The sequence below is a fragment of the Pristiophorus japonicus genome, chromosome 3 (genome assembly GCF_044704955.1).
Source record: "Pristiophorus japonicus isolate sPriJap1 chromosome 3, sPriJap1.hap1, whole genome shotgun sequence".
In the NCBI taxonomy this organism is placed as follows: Eukaryota; Metazoa; Chordata; class Chondrichthyes; family Pristiophoridae; genus Pristiophorus; species Pristiophorus japonicus.
The window spans coordinates 84,201,354-84,217,356 of record NC_091979.1 but is presented as its reverse complement, the minus strand read 5'-3'; the positions used below and the strand labels follow the sequence as shown (position 1 = coordinate 84,217,356).

The window sequence follows — 16,003 nt, the reverse complement described above, 5'->3', positions numbered from 1 at the left end:
AGTACTGGATAAATTAAAAGGAGTAAGTGGCGACAAATCCCCTGGACCTGACGACCTGCATCTTGGGGTTTTAAAAGAGTTAGCTGCAGAGATAGTGGATGCACTGGTGATAATCTTCCAGAATTCCCTAAATTCTAGAACAGTCCCCAAGGATTGGAAGGTAGCAAACATAGCCCCGCTATTTAAGAAAGGAGGAAAGGAAAAAAGAGGGACCTTATAGGCCAGATAGCCTGACATCAGTCGTAGGCAAAAGGATGTGGTAACAGAGCATGTGGTTTTATGAAAGGGAATTCGTGTTTGACAAATCTGTTAAAAGTTTTTTGAAGATGTAACTAGTAGAATGGATAAGGGTGAACCAGTGAAAGTAATGTATTTAGATTTTCAAAATGCATTCGATAAGATGCCACATAAGAATAGGATTCATGGGATTGGGGGTAATATATTAGCATGGATTGAGGATTGGTTAATGGACAGAAAACAGAGAGTATATTCAAGACAGAGTTGATAGATTTTTGGGAACTAAGGGAATTAAGGGATATAGGGAAAGTGCGGGAAGGTGGAGATGAGGTCGAAGATCAGCCATGATTTTGTTGAATTGCGGAGCAGGCTCAAAGGGTTAAATGGCCTACTCCAGCTCCTATTTCTTATGTTATGTTCATATTTCTTTTGTTCTTTGCACCAGATTGTACCATGCTCCTAACTCAAACCGATCTACTCTAGTCAAATGCAAGGGAGATTACCTACCAAAAAGCCGTCAGTGATTTGTAAGACGAGGCTTGTTAATTTTTCAAAGATTGCTGCAGAAGTTTTATACCATAGCCCTTATCGGCAGCTCACTCCCCCGTCTCATGTCCTTCAACTCAAAGTTACCTGGAAGAATATATTTAAAATTTCTTCTCTGCCCTGGAACTGCATGCTTCATATTACTACTTCACAAACCCTTCAGAGTGCACCTTCACACATCGGCATAGATTGAGTCTGAGCAGAACTGAGACAGAGGTCCTTCAGTATGACTGATGTGGTTGGAGATGTTTATGTTTATGAGTTGATGGGGCAAGTGAGTGGGCACTGGTAGTATGACCAACACCCATTTTCTCTTCTGATGTCCCTTCATGATGCTCCACCAGGTTCATACCTCTCTCAATTGCTACACTATACAACATACAACAAGCAGCATGATAGGCTCACTATTACACCTGACATTGCATCTGATCTAGAGGTAGGCGAGATTAGACTATGTACAATATACCCTCATTTTTTTTTAAGTATACCACTTCTTTAATTATTGAGCATATAATGGACTATATTATATGCAAATTTAAGTGAGAGAAAGTTATTGCTGATGCTCTGTATTTTAAATGAGAAGAATATGATTTTTACATATTAAAATATTAAACTAATCAGGCATGCACAGTCCAGCTGACACCATGCACTGCAGGGAACCTGGTGTCTGCACAATGGGTACAATGAAGCTGCTCTTCACACTTAATGTTACTAATTACACGTAACCAATTGCTGAATTTCTGGAGTTTGCAGCGATGATTACGTAGACTAGCCAGAATTTCTACCTGCATGCACAGAAATATTTACAAATAGCAATTTGAATTTATCAACTTATTCTTATCGTCCTGAAATCGTTCAGTATTTCAGTGATCTTTTTAACACTGCTTTACTTGTACCACTGCACATAAATCTGTTCTGTGAATAGGACAGTGAAACTCATTTAACAACTGGGCCCACAAGGAAACCTTGGGCCTCCCCCCTCTCTGGGTTTCTCTCCCTCTCCCCCGTCTGCATTGCTGTCACGATCTTCCGCCCCAACCAGTTACTGGAGTACTGGGGACCATTCCCTCAGACCGCCCGACATCCTGCTCCCGCCCTCCAGCCAGATAGAGCTCAACACTGGCTTTGGATGGGAGGCTGACGCCTTTTATGTAAACTGCACAACAATTTCAGGTGAGGGCAGATGTGTGGTTAAACGCGAAAATACTGAAGTTGTGTCCAAGATGCGCCGCTCCATGGTTAACTTTCTGAAAACAGCATCTCTCTGTCTGGCTCACCATTCTAATGCATTGAACAGCATGGAGTTCCTGTACTTTCATGGTAGATATAAATTAAACTCACCAGAGAAAGCTAGGGTTTATCCATTTCAGTCTAAGTACCATTTTAGTGACATGACAAGTCTTAATTACTATGAAACAACCTCTCTGGCATTGAAAATTAACTAAAAGTGCTGAGTCTCATTCCTTCAGTGTTTAATTTTTCTTGGAGATTTTTAAAAATTTTTAATTAATTTTCTCTTTTCTCGCTTTCTTAATCCAGTCTTTCTTTCCCTGTCTTCATTTTGCTTTCTGTACCCGATTTAACATTGAGTTAATTACTCTAACTGACACTTCCAGGTTCAGACTCTGCGCTGTTCAATCCTCAATGTGATTGTTTAAGGAGATACACTATTGTTGCCCTGTTCACAAAAGTCCCAGATGCCCTGTAAAGGACGCCACGCTGTTTCCATTTCCCATTTACAGCAACTTGCCATGCGAAGTCTCATGGGCAAGGCCATGGGCAAGTCTAATGAGCACCGGGCTCCCTTCGTTCACTGGCTACAATAAATCCTGGCCCTTAATGTTCATTTCATCAGAGACTGGAACTTTCCTGACCAGCTAGCAGTTCAAGGGTTAAAATTCTTTAAATAGTTCAGTTTACAAGTCTGCTCTATAAGCCCCATATCCAGCTACTTGCTGCAGTATAGTGAATCAGACGCACTGGGCTGACTTGTGACAAAGACATTTCCATACATAGCATAACTACCACAGCATGGGAGCCATATAGCTGCAGCTAGGCATTGCTATTTTTCTTTTAAATCGCGTCCAGTTAATGTAGAAACAGTTATGTCAGGACTAGCGGTAAGTTTTAGGTATATGAGGAGTCTTTAGAAAGTGTTAATTGTGTAGCTAGGGAGCAGGGAAGTCAATGCTTAGTTCTGGCAGTCATGTTAGTAACTAGTCTGAGCGATTGAACGCTATCTGGTTCACTTATGCCCAAACACTTGGTTGTTGGTAAACATCATACACAATGGACAGTAGACCTTATGTCACATCCTGAAACTTGAATGGCAATTTCTATCTTCCCTTTCTATAACATTTCAAAAACTGTACTAAAGTCAGATGTAAATGGTATTTATTTTTTACAAATATTGTTGCTGCACAAATACACAAACTCCAATTTAAATAATTTAATAGCCATGAAACTTAGGGGGCGAAATTGCCCTGCAGCCTGATTGGGGGCGGTAACCTTCTGGGGCCGTGACAATCTGCGCCCAGCGCAGAAATCCCGCCATGGAATTGCCCTTACCGTCCCTCAAAGGAAACAGAGCGCGACCTCATGCGCTCCACTTCCTTTGGGTGCGGTAACCAGGGTGCTACTGGGGTGCTGAAGGAAGCAGCGCTGACGTGCTTCAATGCCCCTCTCCTTCGATTAAATGGGAGGGCCGCTGCACACTCTGCAAGGCCTCTGATGGGCTCCACTAGGCCACCAGGGAAGCATGCGATGCAGCCCAGCACCCAAGACAGACAGAATGTGGGGCTGCACGATGGCGGCCAGACCACACTAGGGCCACCATCATTGAGCCGACCCAAGAGACGACAGACAAAAAAAGATGGCAGCCTGGGGCGCTGGCATGCTCCTCTTTAAGGAGCGCCCCGAGAGTGGATGTCCGCCAGCCTCGTGGCCCATGGGGCAATGTCCCCCACGGGGCGTTAAGGGGTCGGTGCTAGGTGGTGAGGGGTCGCTGCGCACGACAATAATGTCACTACCGGTTGCACGGCGGCCCGGGGCATTAACTGCTTGGCACGGCGCTGTCATGTCAGCGCCTCCGCAATCTCCTGGGCAATTACTCTGGAGGCGGTAGCGGCCCCCTCCCCCGAGCGAAACGTGTCTTGTCTGGGGGCGCTAATGGGGCTATAAAAAGCGGCAATTTTGCCCCCTTATATTCTTAACATGAAATCATTAGGTTAAATAGTTTGCATGTTTTAAATAGTCCCTTTTGCCTCTATAAATTGATGATGGAGAAGTATTTATGATATGAGCACATACCAGATGCTTTCTTGCACCTAATACAAAAGACGTCTCCCTTAGGCGAGTGCTCTTGGGGCCAAAATTGGCCACTGCTGGAAATGGGGTGCACCTACCCTGTTTCTGTTGATTTTACCAGTGTTGTGGAGGCGGTGGCCTCTTGAGCAAAATTCCGCTCTTTTGCTTTTTTTTTCCGGTGGACCAGAAGTTGGCCATAATGAGGGCGGATGTGCGGCAGTAAGCAGAAGTTCGCAGCCTAGAGGAGCGGGAGTTTGGGGCGGGTGTAGTGTCCGCCGTCGTCAGCGCTGATGACGTCATCACAGTGCCACGTCACCACGGCTCTCCCCTTCATTTAAAGGGGAGCACCTGCGCGATTCTTTAAGTTTGGTCCACTGGGACACCAGGGAAGGTTTCGGCTGGGGCTAGTGGCCTGACACCCAAGAGGCTGTGTCAGGCTGCTTGTTGGGAGCCTGGCTGAACCCCGGGGCATAATTGTCGGCCGACAAAAATGAACATAGCAGCAGCGGCAGTAGGTCCTCCCCTTTAATGGGAGCCGCACCGCCATTTTACAAGGACTACAACTTCACTGCACCAGCATAAAAAGCACCTTTTGGCGGGATCAAGATTTTTTTTGGCGGAATTTCTCCATCGGGGGAGGAGGAACATCGACCGTGCGCGCTCTGGTGACGCATTTAGAACGGATTGGCAGCAGCGGAGCAGATCACCGCCAGGATACCACAGGAACGGAATTTCCAAAAAGGCAGTCATTACACAAGAAATTGGCGACCATTGCACTCCACAGCATGGCCGCTGATTTCCAGCAGTAACAGGCCTTAAGAGAAGGGGCAATTTAAGCCCACTTGTCTCTCATGATCCAAAGCATGTCCTAACACATGAAGTAATCTGGGATGCTGTGCCCTGGGTAAATAGACCCATTTATTGTTTCCGGATTTGGATGTAGACTTTGCATTGTGCACCAACGTCACTTCAGTGGGCTATTAATTTCAGTCACGCCAGACACTTTCATACCAGATTGAATTATCAGATATATCCACAGGTAAAATATCGTAGCCAAAAATACAACCAGTTTTCCAAGTAAATTCAAGTTAACAGTTCATGAAATAATTAAACAGGTAAACCAGTTTGTTTCGTTCCTTTGAATCATCTTTCTTTCCAGACTTTTCAGTAGCACCCTAATTCCAACCAGTTTTAGTCATATTTGGAATTACATAAGCTTAACAGGTTTATATCACTTCCATACATACATTGCAACCAAGACAAAATTGTGACAAACTGGAATACCCACCTAGGCTGGCTTTGTGCACACCACATACCAATCCTGAGATGTTCTGTAACTACAAAGGCTCCCATTCGATGTATGTGCAGCTGGTGTGCGACCACGCCCAGCGCATCATGATGGTGAATGCCTGGTATCCTGGCAGCAGTCATGGTGCCTTCATCCTGCACCAGTCCGGTGTGCCAGCAATCTACCAACCACCATGTCGGACCCGAGGGTGGCTGCTTGGAGACAAGGCCATGGCAGAGTCAGGTATCTCCTCCCACAGCCTTCTGCAAATGGCCTTGGATGGCCTCTTGCCACCCTGCGGCTACAGGACCAACGCCTCCAGTGAATCATCTGAGATCATTCTTGCTCATTCCATCAGTTACTGAGCCATGTCTTCATCTACACTGACAATGAGGTGCTGCTGCAAAAGAGCACCTCCCCTTTAATTAGTGCAGAGAGCCGAGGCTACACATTACTGGCCATTAGACTGCACCCGATAGAGGTCCCCCATTCTGTGCTAAGCCAATCAGCAGTGCAATCATTATAATGAGCAAGCAGTATGGATTTTGTATTCTGCTTGCACCACTTTGAATGGGCAAAAAGCACTGGCCCATGACACTGCCCGTTTTCAGCCCATATCCAATTTCTAGGCCATAAACTATGGAGAAAGGTATTCCATTTTTATGATGGTGGTTATAGAGAAAGGAGGTTATCCAACAGTCTGTTTAGTTACCTTAAACCATCCTGTCTCGCATTTCTTCTTTACTATCTCCAAACGAAACATCTCACTGAAACAGAAAGCTCTCCTGGCTCCTTACCAATTGCTTCATTGATGAGTCATTACACACACACAAACACTAGTTGATCTTCCGTGATATTGCCTATGGGAGTCAAGGACAAGTGTTTTCATCAGATGAAGGACGAATCAGTCAAAGGCCAGAGGATAATTGGACCAATAATTCAATCCCCTTTTTAAAGTCAACGGGGCAGAAATTGCCCCGTTTTGCATCTTTTTCAGCCCATATTCGGCCCCTTTCTGCACCGCGGTGGAAATTGGCCAGCGCCCCGCGAGGCTACCACCAACAGTACCAGCGCCAACCTAAGGGGTCACAAACTGGGCCGACATCCGCTTGCAGGACAGAAGTTAAAGGGGAGGTGGAGAGTGCCACGTGGCACCATTGTTTTTCCAGCCAACTTACCCGTCGGTCCCTTCAGGCATGGTCCGGGCCGCCTTTGGCACATAGAAACATAGAAAATAGGTGCAGAAGTAGGCCATTCGGCCCTTCTAGCCTGCACCGCCATTCAATGAGTTCATGGCACCACACCACCCCGGTCACTTGAGGCCATCAGTGGCCCGGCAGAGTTCACAGCAGCCCTCCCCTTTAACAGAAGGGGAGGGGCATTGAAATACATCATCGCGTAGTGCCAACGAACGCATCTGAATAGCACCACAAACCCGTCCCAACAGGATGTAGAGCACGCGACATTGTGCTCCATTTGCTGTGAGGGGCGGTAACCACAATTTTGCAGATGGGGCGGAACTTCTGCATCGGGCGCAAGAAGTCCCGTCCTGACTTGGTTACTGCCCCCAAACGGGGCACTGGGGATTTCGCCCCCATACATTCTTTGCTTATTGTTATATTTTCTTTATAAATACCTATGTCCACATTTATAATGGAAACTGCCTACGCAGTAACATCCTTCTGACTAGGGATGCTTATCCCCAAGGATTGCCCTGGAATCTCCAGGAATTGTAGATTAATCTCCAGGGCACTGCAGCAAATGACCCTGGAGAAAAATCATAGGATCATTTAAAAAATAGTGTATGTTATTTTCATTTTCGTTGAACATTTTTATTAGTTGTAACAATAATGCAGATGGGGGAAAAAAGGCTGTTTGACTGACAATCAGGAATCCTTAATCGGGTAACAAAGAGTCTTTTCACTTTCCGATTGGCCTGGAAAGCAGCGACGGGGATGAGGGCGGGGGGCATTGCAAGGATAGGCATGTCCAGCGACCAATGATGGGAGCCTGGGGCAGGGGGGGTTGGAGGCAGGAAGACATGAAACTTCCTGGAATACTTTCAAAGCCTTGATAGGAATTTATAATAGAAAATGTTGACAGGAAGTGCATGCAGGCATAAGGGGGTAGACTTTAATTATTGAGTGGCCCACTGGTGGAGCACCTGGGCCGGCTGCCTAATAGTGTCGATGGCAGGTCCGGTGCATTTTGAGGGCCGGGACTCATTGGCATAGGGCCGGCTGGCTGCCAGCGGAAACCAAGCATCCCAGGGCAGCCCGCCAGCTCCGGATAATCGGAATATCGGGCAACCCAGCTGGAAGAAGATACGTCTGGGGGAGTTCCATTCTCTGGGGAGAGGCGTGGGGTGGGGGGGGGGGGGGGGGGGAACAGTATGGCAGCACTCTGGTTATTTTCGTGAAGCACAGAGGAGCACATCTGCTCCTCTTGGCCCCACAAAGATAAATTAAAACTTACCTACTGGGCTCCTCCTCAGCACTTCCTAGGAATTCTTTAGATGCCGTTTGCTGTGAAACCATTTAGAATTATTATACAATATACTGCAATGAACTATAAAAATCATTCCACATTAGTGACTGAAATCCCCATTACATAAATAGAATGTTCAATATATTCATTATAGAGATTTTAAAAACTGAATATTAAAAACTGTTTTAAAAAATCTGCATTTGAGAATACAACTGCATTTAATGTACAGAAAAAAATCAGCTGCAATAGTTCTGTAGAATCGATGCAGAAATAAATCCAGAACAACAGCTTACATTTCTATAGCACATTTAACGTCGAAAAACGTTCCAAGGTGCTTAACAACATATATGAATGCCAAGATAAAGAAAGAAATATTAGGAGGGGCAACCAAAGTTTGGCTGAAGAGGTGGATTTTAAGAAGGGTGTTAAAGAAGATGAGGGTAGTGAAGAGGTGGCCAGATTTAGAGAAGGGGGCCTACACAGCTCAAGGCACGACTGCAATGGTGAGACAAAGGGCGGGTGGAACAAGAGGCCTGAGTAAGAGGAATGGAGAGTTCAAGGGGATTGTTACAGAGAAAGGGTTTGTTAAACGCAACAATGAGAATTGAGACATTGCAGGAATGGAGGCTGCAAGGGGCAAGGGGTGGGGTGATGGGTGAGTGGAACCTGGTACAGAATAGAATATGGGCAGCCGAGTTTTGGGTGAGCTGAAGTTCAGGGAGGATGGGAGGCCGACCAAGAGAGATTGGAGATGACAAAAGCATGGATGAGAATTTCAGCAGCAAATGGGCTTAGGTAGGAGTGAATATAGGCAATGTTACAGAGGTGGATGTAGGCAGTCTTTGTGATGGAGAGAATGTGGGGTTGAAAGCTTAGCTTGGGGGCCAAGTAGTCTGGTTCACCTAAGACAGTGGCTGTTGGATGGAATCAGTGACAAGGGTATGAAGTTTTGTTGCGGGGACGATGGCTTTAATCTCTTGAGTGTTTAGCTCAAGAAAATTGTGGCTAATCCAAACATTGGATGTTGGACAAGCAGTTTGACAACACAGAGGCAGTGAAGGGGTCGAGAAAGGCAGTGGAGAGTTAGAGGTGGGTGTCATCAACATACAAGTGGAAGCTGGCCCCACGTCTTCGAATGATGTCTCCAAGGGGCAGTATGTGGATGAGGAAGGGGTCAAGGATAAATCCTAGGGAGATTGGAGGTAATGGTACAGGACGGGGTGAGAAACCATTGCTGAAAATGCTCTGGCTAGTAAGTAATGTAACAAACCTGTTGGAGCACAGAGTATAACAGCAAATACATGTATTTAGCACCTAGCATGTTTCACAAAAAGATTTACACATCATATATATTCGTATATTAAAAGTGTCCAGTAAATTGACCATAATTTCTCATTACTGTCTCTCATCTGCAGTTTGAAATGATTTTAATGGGGCAGAAATTCCTCTTGAGGACTTCCCGCGGGCAAAGCACTAAATAATAGACATAAAATGCGCACTTACTTGAAGCTGCTGCGCCCGCTCGAGATCCCAGTCCACAGGCCTCCTCTCCCTGCGTGTCGCAGCGCGTGCTCGAAGGGACGTGTGCAGGAGTCACGTGTGCCTGGACACCCAATCACAGGTAAGTATTTTCTCATTCATTGTAATAGGAGATTCGTCGAAACTCTTATTACAATGAATGAGAAAAACCCCAAAACGCACAAACACTACATAAAACATTTAAAAAAAAAACACCACACACAATACACTAATAGAAATTAAAGTTGATATACATGTATTTTAAAGAAAAAAAATTGATGATTTTTTTTTTAAAGTTAGGGGTAGGGTTTAAAATAACATTACCTGAGTGGACAGGGTATTAACATAAATATATATTTTTTAATTTTATTTTAATCATGTTTTTTATAGGTTTTTAAACTCTTACGCCTGTAACAGTAGGCTATGCATCTGCTTTTTCAAGCGCAAGATTTTTGAGGACATTTGCCGGGCAAGATATGCGTAAATCCCACAATCTTGCCCGTACAACTGTCCTCGCTCCCAAGATGTATACGATCTGTCAAGCTTGACAGATCGGAAAAGCCGGTTTTCAGCGCATGCGCATTGCACGCTGAAAACAGGCTTTTCCGATGCCTTCCCGGGTCCGTAGAAACTTCGTACAGGCCCGGGACGTTGGAATTTCTACACCATTATTGTCCCATCCATGGTCTTTTCAGATAGATTGGCTTCCCTTTGAGGCCACTAATTCCTACCTAAGGAGAACCTGGCTTTACTAACAAACTTGTTAATGGTATTTTGTAAATCATTTTTACTTGGCTGTAAACTTTAGAAAAAGTAATTTAGGGAACTGCTAGAGTTCAATGAATGGGAAATGGATTGGAACAAAATAAAAAGATGAAAGCAATTATAAATTCTGTAAAACAAAGACATTGCTAGTATTGATACTGACTCTGAGAGACAGGAGTTAAAACAAGCTGCTATTAATGGCTTGTTGTGTTAGCTGCATTGTGTGAAATGCTAAGCTAATTAATAACATGTTCCTTAAGGCAATGATATATCAGATTATTTTCCAAAATAATTATTTAGCAGCTATAATCTGTGTTTCAGGGATTTGCAACTGGATTTACAAATTCATTCTCTGGTGACAAATTGTTTTTTTGTCTCAGGATATTAAATACTACCTTGTTTGAAAGCTGGGAGATTGTCGGTCCATATCCATCCTGGTGGGTCTTCAACTTGCTTCTGTTGCTGCTTCAGCTGTTGCATAGCATCTGGTCATACCTCATCATAAGGATCACTTGCAGAGCTATTGCTAAAGGAAAGGTAAGTTCTCCTTAAAGCTGCTAACGAAATGTGTGGCAACATATTTTTTCCTCAGTATTCAATAAAATTGCCACCTTAAAAACTCCTTTGCTTCCAGTCATCTGAAAGCTAACTTATGCAGTTATGTCTGTAAAGTAGAACAAAATCTGATTCATATTGTGGTATCCTGAATGAATCGGAACCCTTGCAAATAGCAACATTGCAACTGAACTTCTAGCCTGAAGTCAGAAATCAAATGTACAATTGCGACTGTAGCTGGCCAGGTTTCCCAGGGCTCGGGAATCCCAACAGCTAAATGGAGACAGGAGCAGCTGGATCAAGCAGGTGAGTGCTTTTTATAGCACTACATTTCAGACAGCAGGAGCAGGCATAGGCGTGCCACCCCCCCCCCCCCCCCAGCCCCTCGCTGACCGCAACCTCCTCGCTGCCATGATTGACTGCCCCCCAACCCCCGATCTTTGCTTTCTTCCCTCTCGATTGCCGTGCTGCGAGCCCCTCCCACCAAGCCCGATCTTTCCCGATTGGCGTGAAATGTCCCCAGCGGTCCCCGGCTGCGGCCTTCTACCATTAGTTTTCCCACTCGGCAGCCGGCTTTGGCCCACTGCCGGGCAGGAAATGGAATTAAAAAATTATATTGAAGTCCTACAGTTAAATTTGGCAGGACACCCGCATTCCTGGGTCATCATCCCCCCACCCGCAACTGAGCTCCCCCGCTCCCTCCCCGCAAATATCAGAGCCATGTTTTCCCCAAAACAATTGTTTCTCTTTTCCCCAACTCTTCTTCCCTCCCTTCTTGTTTTGGGAATGTTGTTGTTTTAAAGGAATTAAGTGCTACAAAGAGTGCTAAACTACAATATTTTTGCTCAAATATTTACCATTCAGATTTAATCATAATTGATTTTTTTTTAGCAGGTGGATATAGCTTGTGTTTTTAAATATGATCTATAGCTTACTGTACAACTGTACTAAATTCCTGATGAGATAAGCCAGCTGTTAATTTCAGGTCGTGGCAATGTTAGAACAATCAAGTCAGTAATTGGCCAAACAAAACAAAATAGAGAAATTGCTCAGACAAGTCATTAAAGTTTTAGTGGCACTAATTGTAATATGATACTCCTTCACAATTCCAAAAATGCTGGTAGCACACAACTAACTATGTTGTTAACGACCTACATTTGTATCCATTCTGCATATTATTTGCAGATTAAAATTAGGAGGAGATTGACTAGCAAAATGCCCAGTTCTGACCAACCGAGCATCAACAACAAAGAAAAACAACTTACATTTGAATAGTGCCTTTAACATAGAAAAAAATGCAAGGTACTTCACGGAGGCGTAATCAGACAAACAAAATCTTGGTCAGGCAGGTGGGTGTTAAGGAGCACCTTAAAGGAGGGGAGGAAGGTGTTGAGGTAGAGGAGTTTAGGGAGTATGGTGATTAGATAACTAAAGTACAGCAGCTAATGGTGAGGCAAAGGGAGGGGGGTTGCACAAGAGTCCATCAAAGGTTCTAAACCAAGGTGGGTAGATGCAGTTAAGACACAGATCAGCCATGATTTAATTGAATGGCGAAACAGACTTGAGGGGCTGAATGACCTATTTGTGTTACTATGTTCCTATCCATAGTACGCCAGAGCGGAAGAGGGGTCACTACACCCGCAGGGAAATGATAGTACATTAGTAGTCAGTATTGTTACTGTCGTTCATCAACATTGAACATAGTTGGAACAGCAGGATGTCACTTAGTACAGTTTATTTTCTCATTCTGCCTATTTATTTTCTTCCTCGTCGCAACCCTGAAAGGCTGGGAAGTGGAACCCTTTGCATGTAAGTTTCACTGATTAAACTCTGCAATGTATTTCCTAACCATTATAATAGTGCTTCCACTCTTTTTCTGTAATTCTTGATGCAATCTTTCTTAATGACCCCACTGATGCCACATTTCATTTTAAATGTAATTCATTCTTTGCATGCTAAATATATTCATTTCAAGAATAAGTTATCAACAAAGGGTTGCTTTCAGTATGAAGGTTACAGGTGACCCTGCACTGACAGCAATGTCACAATTAAAAGCTCTGCTTGCTATAGTTTGGAATTTAATTGCTTCTTTAATTACTAACAGTGCTACTACAGGAAAGATATTGGGAGCCTCGGGTATATTTAGCAAGCCTTGTGCAGATTGCTAGAATATTTCAGCACAGTACTTTGTAACGAACTGGGTCCTTTAGCGGAAACCGTGAATGCGAAAGATCTCAAAATATATTTAACAAATGGAAAATGGTTGAAATACAGAATTGGTCAGCCAGCACTTGTAAGATAGATTAATGTTTACATTTGATGAAGAATTACACCCAAAATATTAGAATATCACATGATGAGTGACCTGTTATACATTTCCAATATTATCTGGCTGGGACTTTGTTCTTTTTATTTTCCATACAAAATTTGAAAAACAGCCTATTTTGTTTTCATCTAGATCTGAGGTCATTAGATTTTTATGAAAGTTTTTTCAGAAGCTGAAGTATAAACTTTCGAGTAGACAAAGGCAATTACAGAAGTAATGTTGGATATGGAGGAAAGACTACGGGGATCATTTTAATCTAACCTGCCTGACGGGATATTGATGCGTCCATTTTATGCCCAGCTCAATTTTACTCTCCATTGACTTCATTAGAATTCCTAATCAGGCGGGTTAGGTTAAAATGACCCCCTAAGAGTTGTTAAATGAGACATATAGAATCATAAAAGCATAGAAGGAGGCCTTGTGGCCCATTGTGTCTGCGCCAACTCTTTCAAAGAGCAATCCAGTTAATCCCACTACCCGTCTCTTTCCCCATATCCCTGCAATCACATGTCCCCATATCCCTTCAATCATATGTCCCCGTTCCCTCTATGACTCTTGTTCTATCTTCCTATTTTTGCTAAAAAAAATATATTTATCCTGGAAAAGACATCAGAGTAGCATTATTAATGAATTGAATTTTAGGGACCCACATAACATTCCTCCTTTTGCTATTTAACAGACGTAATTAAAATAAACAGATTGACACCTACATGAACATTGCAAGCAGAGGAACGTCACTCAAAAGCATTAAGCATTCTTCTACTAATATCATTTAATATCACTTCTTGCCCATGATTTTTCTATCTCATTTATATATATTTGTTACTTGAGATCCAGACTACAATTGAGAATTGAGATTCTATTGATGACGGATAGTCATGAATATGCACTATCAAATCACAGAATTTGTAGGTTTATTCAACAAATTCTATCAAAACATTTTACATGCAGCTGAATTACACTTCCATTTCTTTTCATATCTGTAATGCTTTATCAAGCCAAAACATTTTTTTTTAAATAAAATCAATAGTAGTAATGTACTAAAATGTTTTTAAAAAATGCATATGCTGGAAATCGGAAACAGAAACAGAAAATGCTCGAAACATTCAGCAGGTCAGTCAGCATCTGTGAATCAAGGAACAGACACGTTGCATTTCTAGTGCAGAAGGGTCCACAGCCAAAAGGTTAACAAGTTATCAGAAACTCTTCACACAGAATGATCAACACATGGAACACATGCACAGATAGAATAGTGGAGGTGAAAACCCAAGAATCATTTAAGAAACAATTGGAAGCTGCAATGGGAGGACTGTAGGGTGCCCCTAGATAGATGAAATAAAAATGCTCTGAATGGGCTTTCTCATTCGTAATTGTGATCTGTTAAAATAGCAGAGAGAGAAATTGGATATGAATGCATTAAGTATTGAATTTCTAAGCGAGAGTTTGAGATTCCAGCCTTGTGAACTCTTATTTTTTTTCCCCCAGTTAGATTATAGTCTCTTAACTCTTATTTATTTTCTCTGTAAATCCATGGTCATCCATCTTATCATCATACTAAACAATTCCATACAACTTTAGATCTAACCCACTCATCTCAGCTGTCATGTTAATTTGGACTTCCTAAATTTAGTAATGCGCTTTTGGTTTGCATTTCTCCTTTGTGGTTGTTTCAGGGACAAAAAAATGTCCTCTTTGCTGTAATGGCTCACTTCTTTCCCCAATTTGAATATCAGGTATCAAAGGATGACCGAAGTGACATTGAATCCAGCTCCGACGAAGAGGATTCAACACCTCCTGCAGCAAAAGGTGGACATAACAGCGCTACCAATGGGACAAATGGCTACCTAAGTGGCGGTGTTTATTCAGAGGAACATTAGCTGTTTGAGTGGGAAGTACTATATAGTGTTGCAAACCCTTTAATTGTATGTAAGGCACGGACAACCTGACAGCTTGATCCTGGAAGTATTTCAGAAAATGTGTTATTGAATGCGTTTTATCATGTATCTCAGTATCAGATGAAGGTTTAGAAATATCAAAATATTCTGATAGTGCACTGCCATTTTCTGTATGAGAACGAATGAAAATAAACATTATGTACATGTAGGCATGCTATGTGTGTATACGTAGTCCAACTCAATGGGAACAGTATTTTCATATGTATTGTCTTTGTATATTACATTATTTATTTTTATATGTTTGAGATTTGTGGAAAAAGGGAACTTTTCAGTGTTTTACTCTACTACTTATTCTTTGGGAAGAGTAAAAGCCAATGTTAGATTAATTATGCTGTGCACAGCTCAATCTGCTGTAATTTGTGACTTGTCACATGCAGTAGGCCACTTCTAGTTCTCGAGTACTGTGGTTTAGCCAGCGGTAGTGATATGTTTTATGCATTTTTTGTGTTTCTGATTATTTCCTTTCAGAAATTACTATGATATTTACACAGAGGCCATTTTGTCCCCATTGAAAGCAAAAAATGAATGCCTGAGGCCAAGTGCTAAACTATATAGCAAGATAGCTTTGAATATGTTTCTGTGGAACAATCCAATCACCTTTGAATTTCTGACACTGATTCCTGATAAATAAAAACCTTCTTTCTGTGCAACATCAAAGCAAAATGTCACCTTTATTTTCTTCGCTAGGATGAAAACAACCAGCTCTGATGATACTGGCCCTCAGATTGTCCCATGGAAAAGTACTAGTATAGGTGAAAGAAAGGGATGTGTAGCCATCCAGAGAAACCAGTGTTAGGATAGAGTAGGCAAGTCTTTTTTTTTCATAGGGTAGCAGCAAAGAAAAAAATATATATCACAATATCTAAGTCAGATATCCAGGCCAAAATTTCCGGTGTATCAGCATGGACACCTTGTAGGTTGCCTGCAAATTTCCTCTGAGGGCAGTGTTCAATGATGTGCTCAAGGGTATGATTAGGCAAGTATGTGTTCACTTTGTACTTCATACAGTCATAAAGATTA

The 16,003-nt window shown here is 42.7% G+C and overlaps 1 protein-coding gene across 1 annotated transcript in view; it reads left to right on the top strand.

Annotated features, from left to right (window-relative positions):
- cers6 (ceramide synthase 6) overlaps positions 1 to 15,624 on the top strand; it is a 356,478-nt gene extending 340,854 nt beyond the window's left edge. Inside the window, exons 9-11 of the mRNA XM_070875509.1 lie at positions 10,528 to 10,684; positions 12,488 to 12,511; positions 14,762 to 15,624. Of these exons, the coding sequence (XP_070731610.1) occupies positions 10,528 to 10,684; positions 12,488 to 12,511; positions 14,762 to 14,905 (325 nt within the window). The 3' untranslated portion in view covers positions 14,906 to 15,624. The remainder of the gene's footprint in view (positions 1 to 10,527; positions 10,685 to 12,487; positions 12,512 to 14,761) is intronic.
- Positions 15,625 to 16,003: the final 379 nt, after the last annotated feature.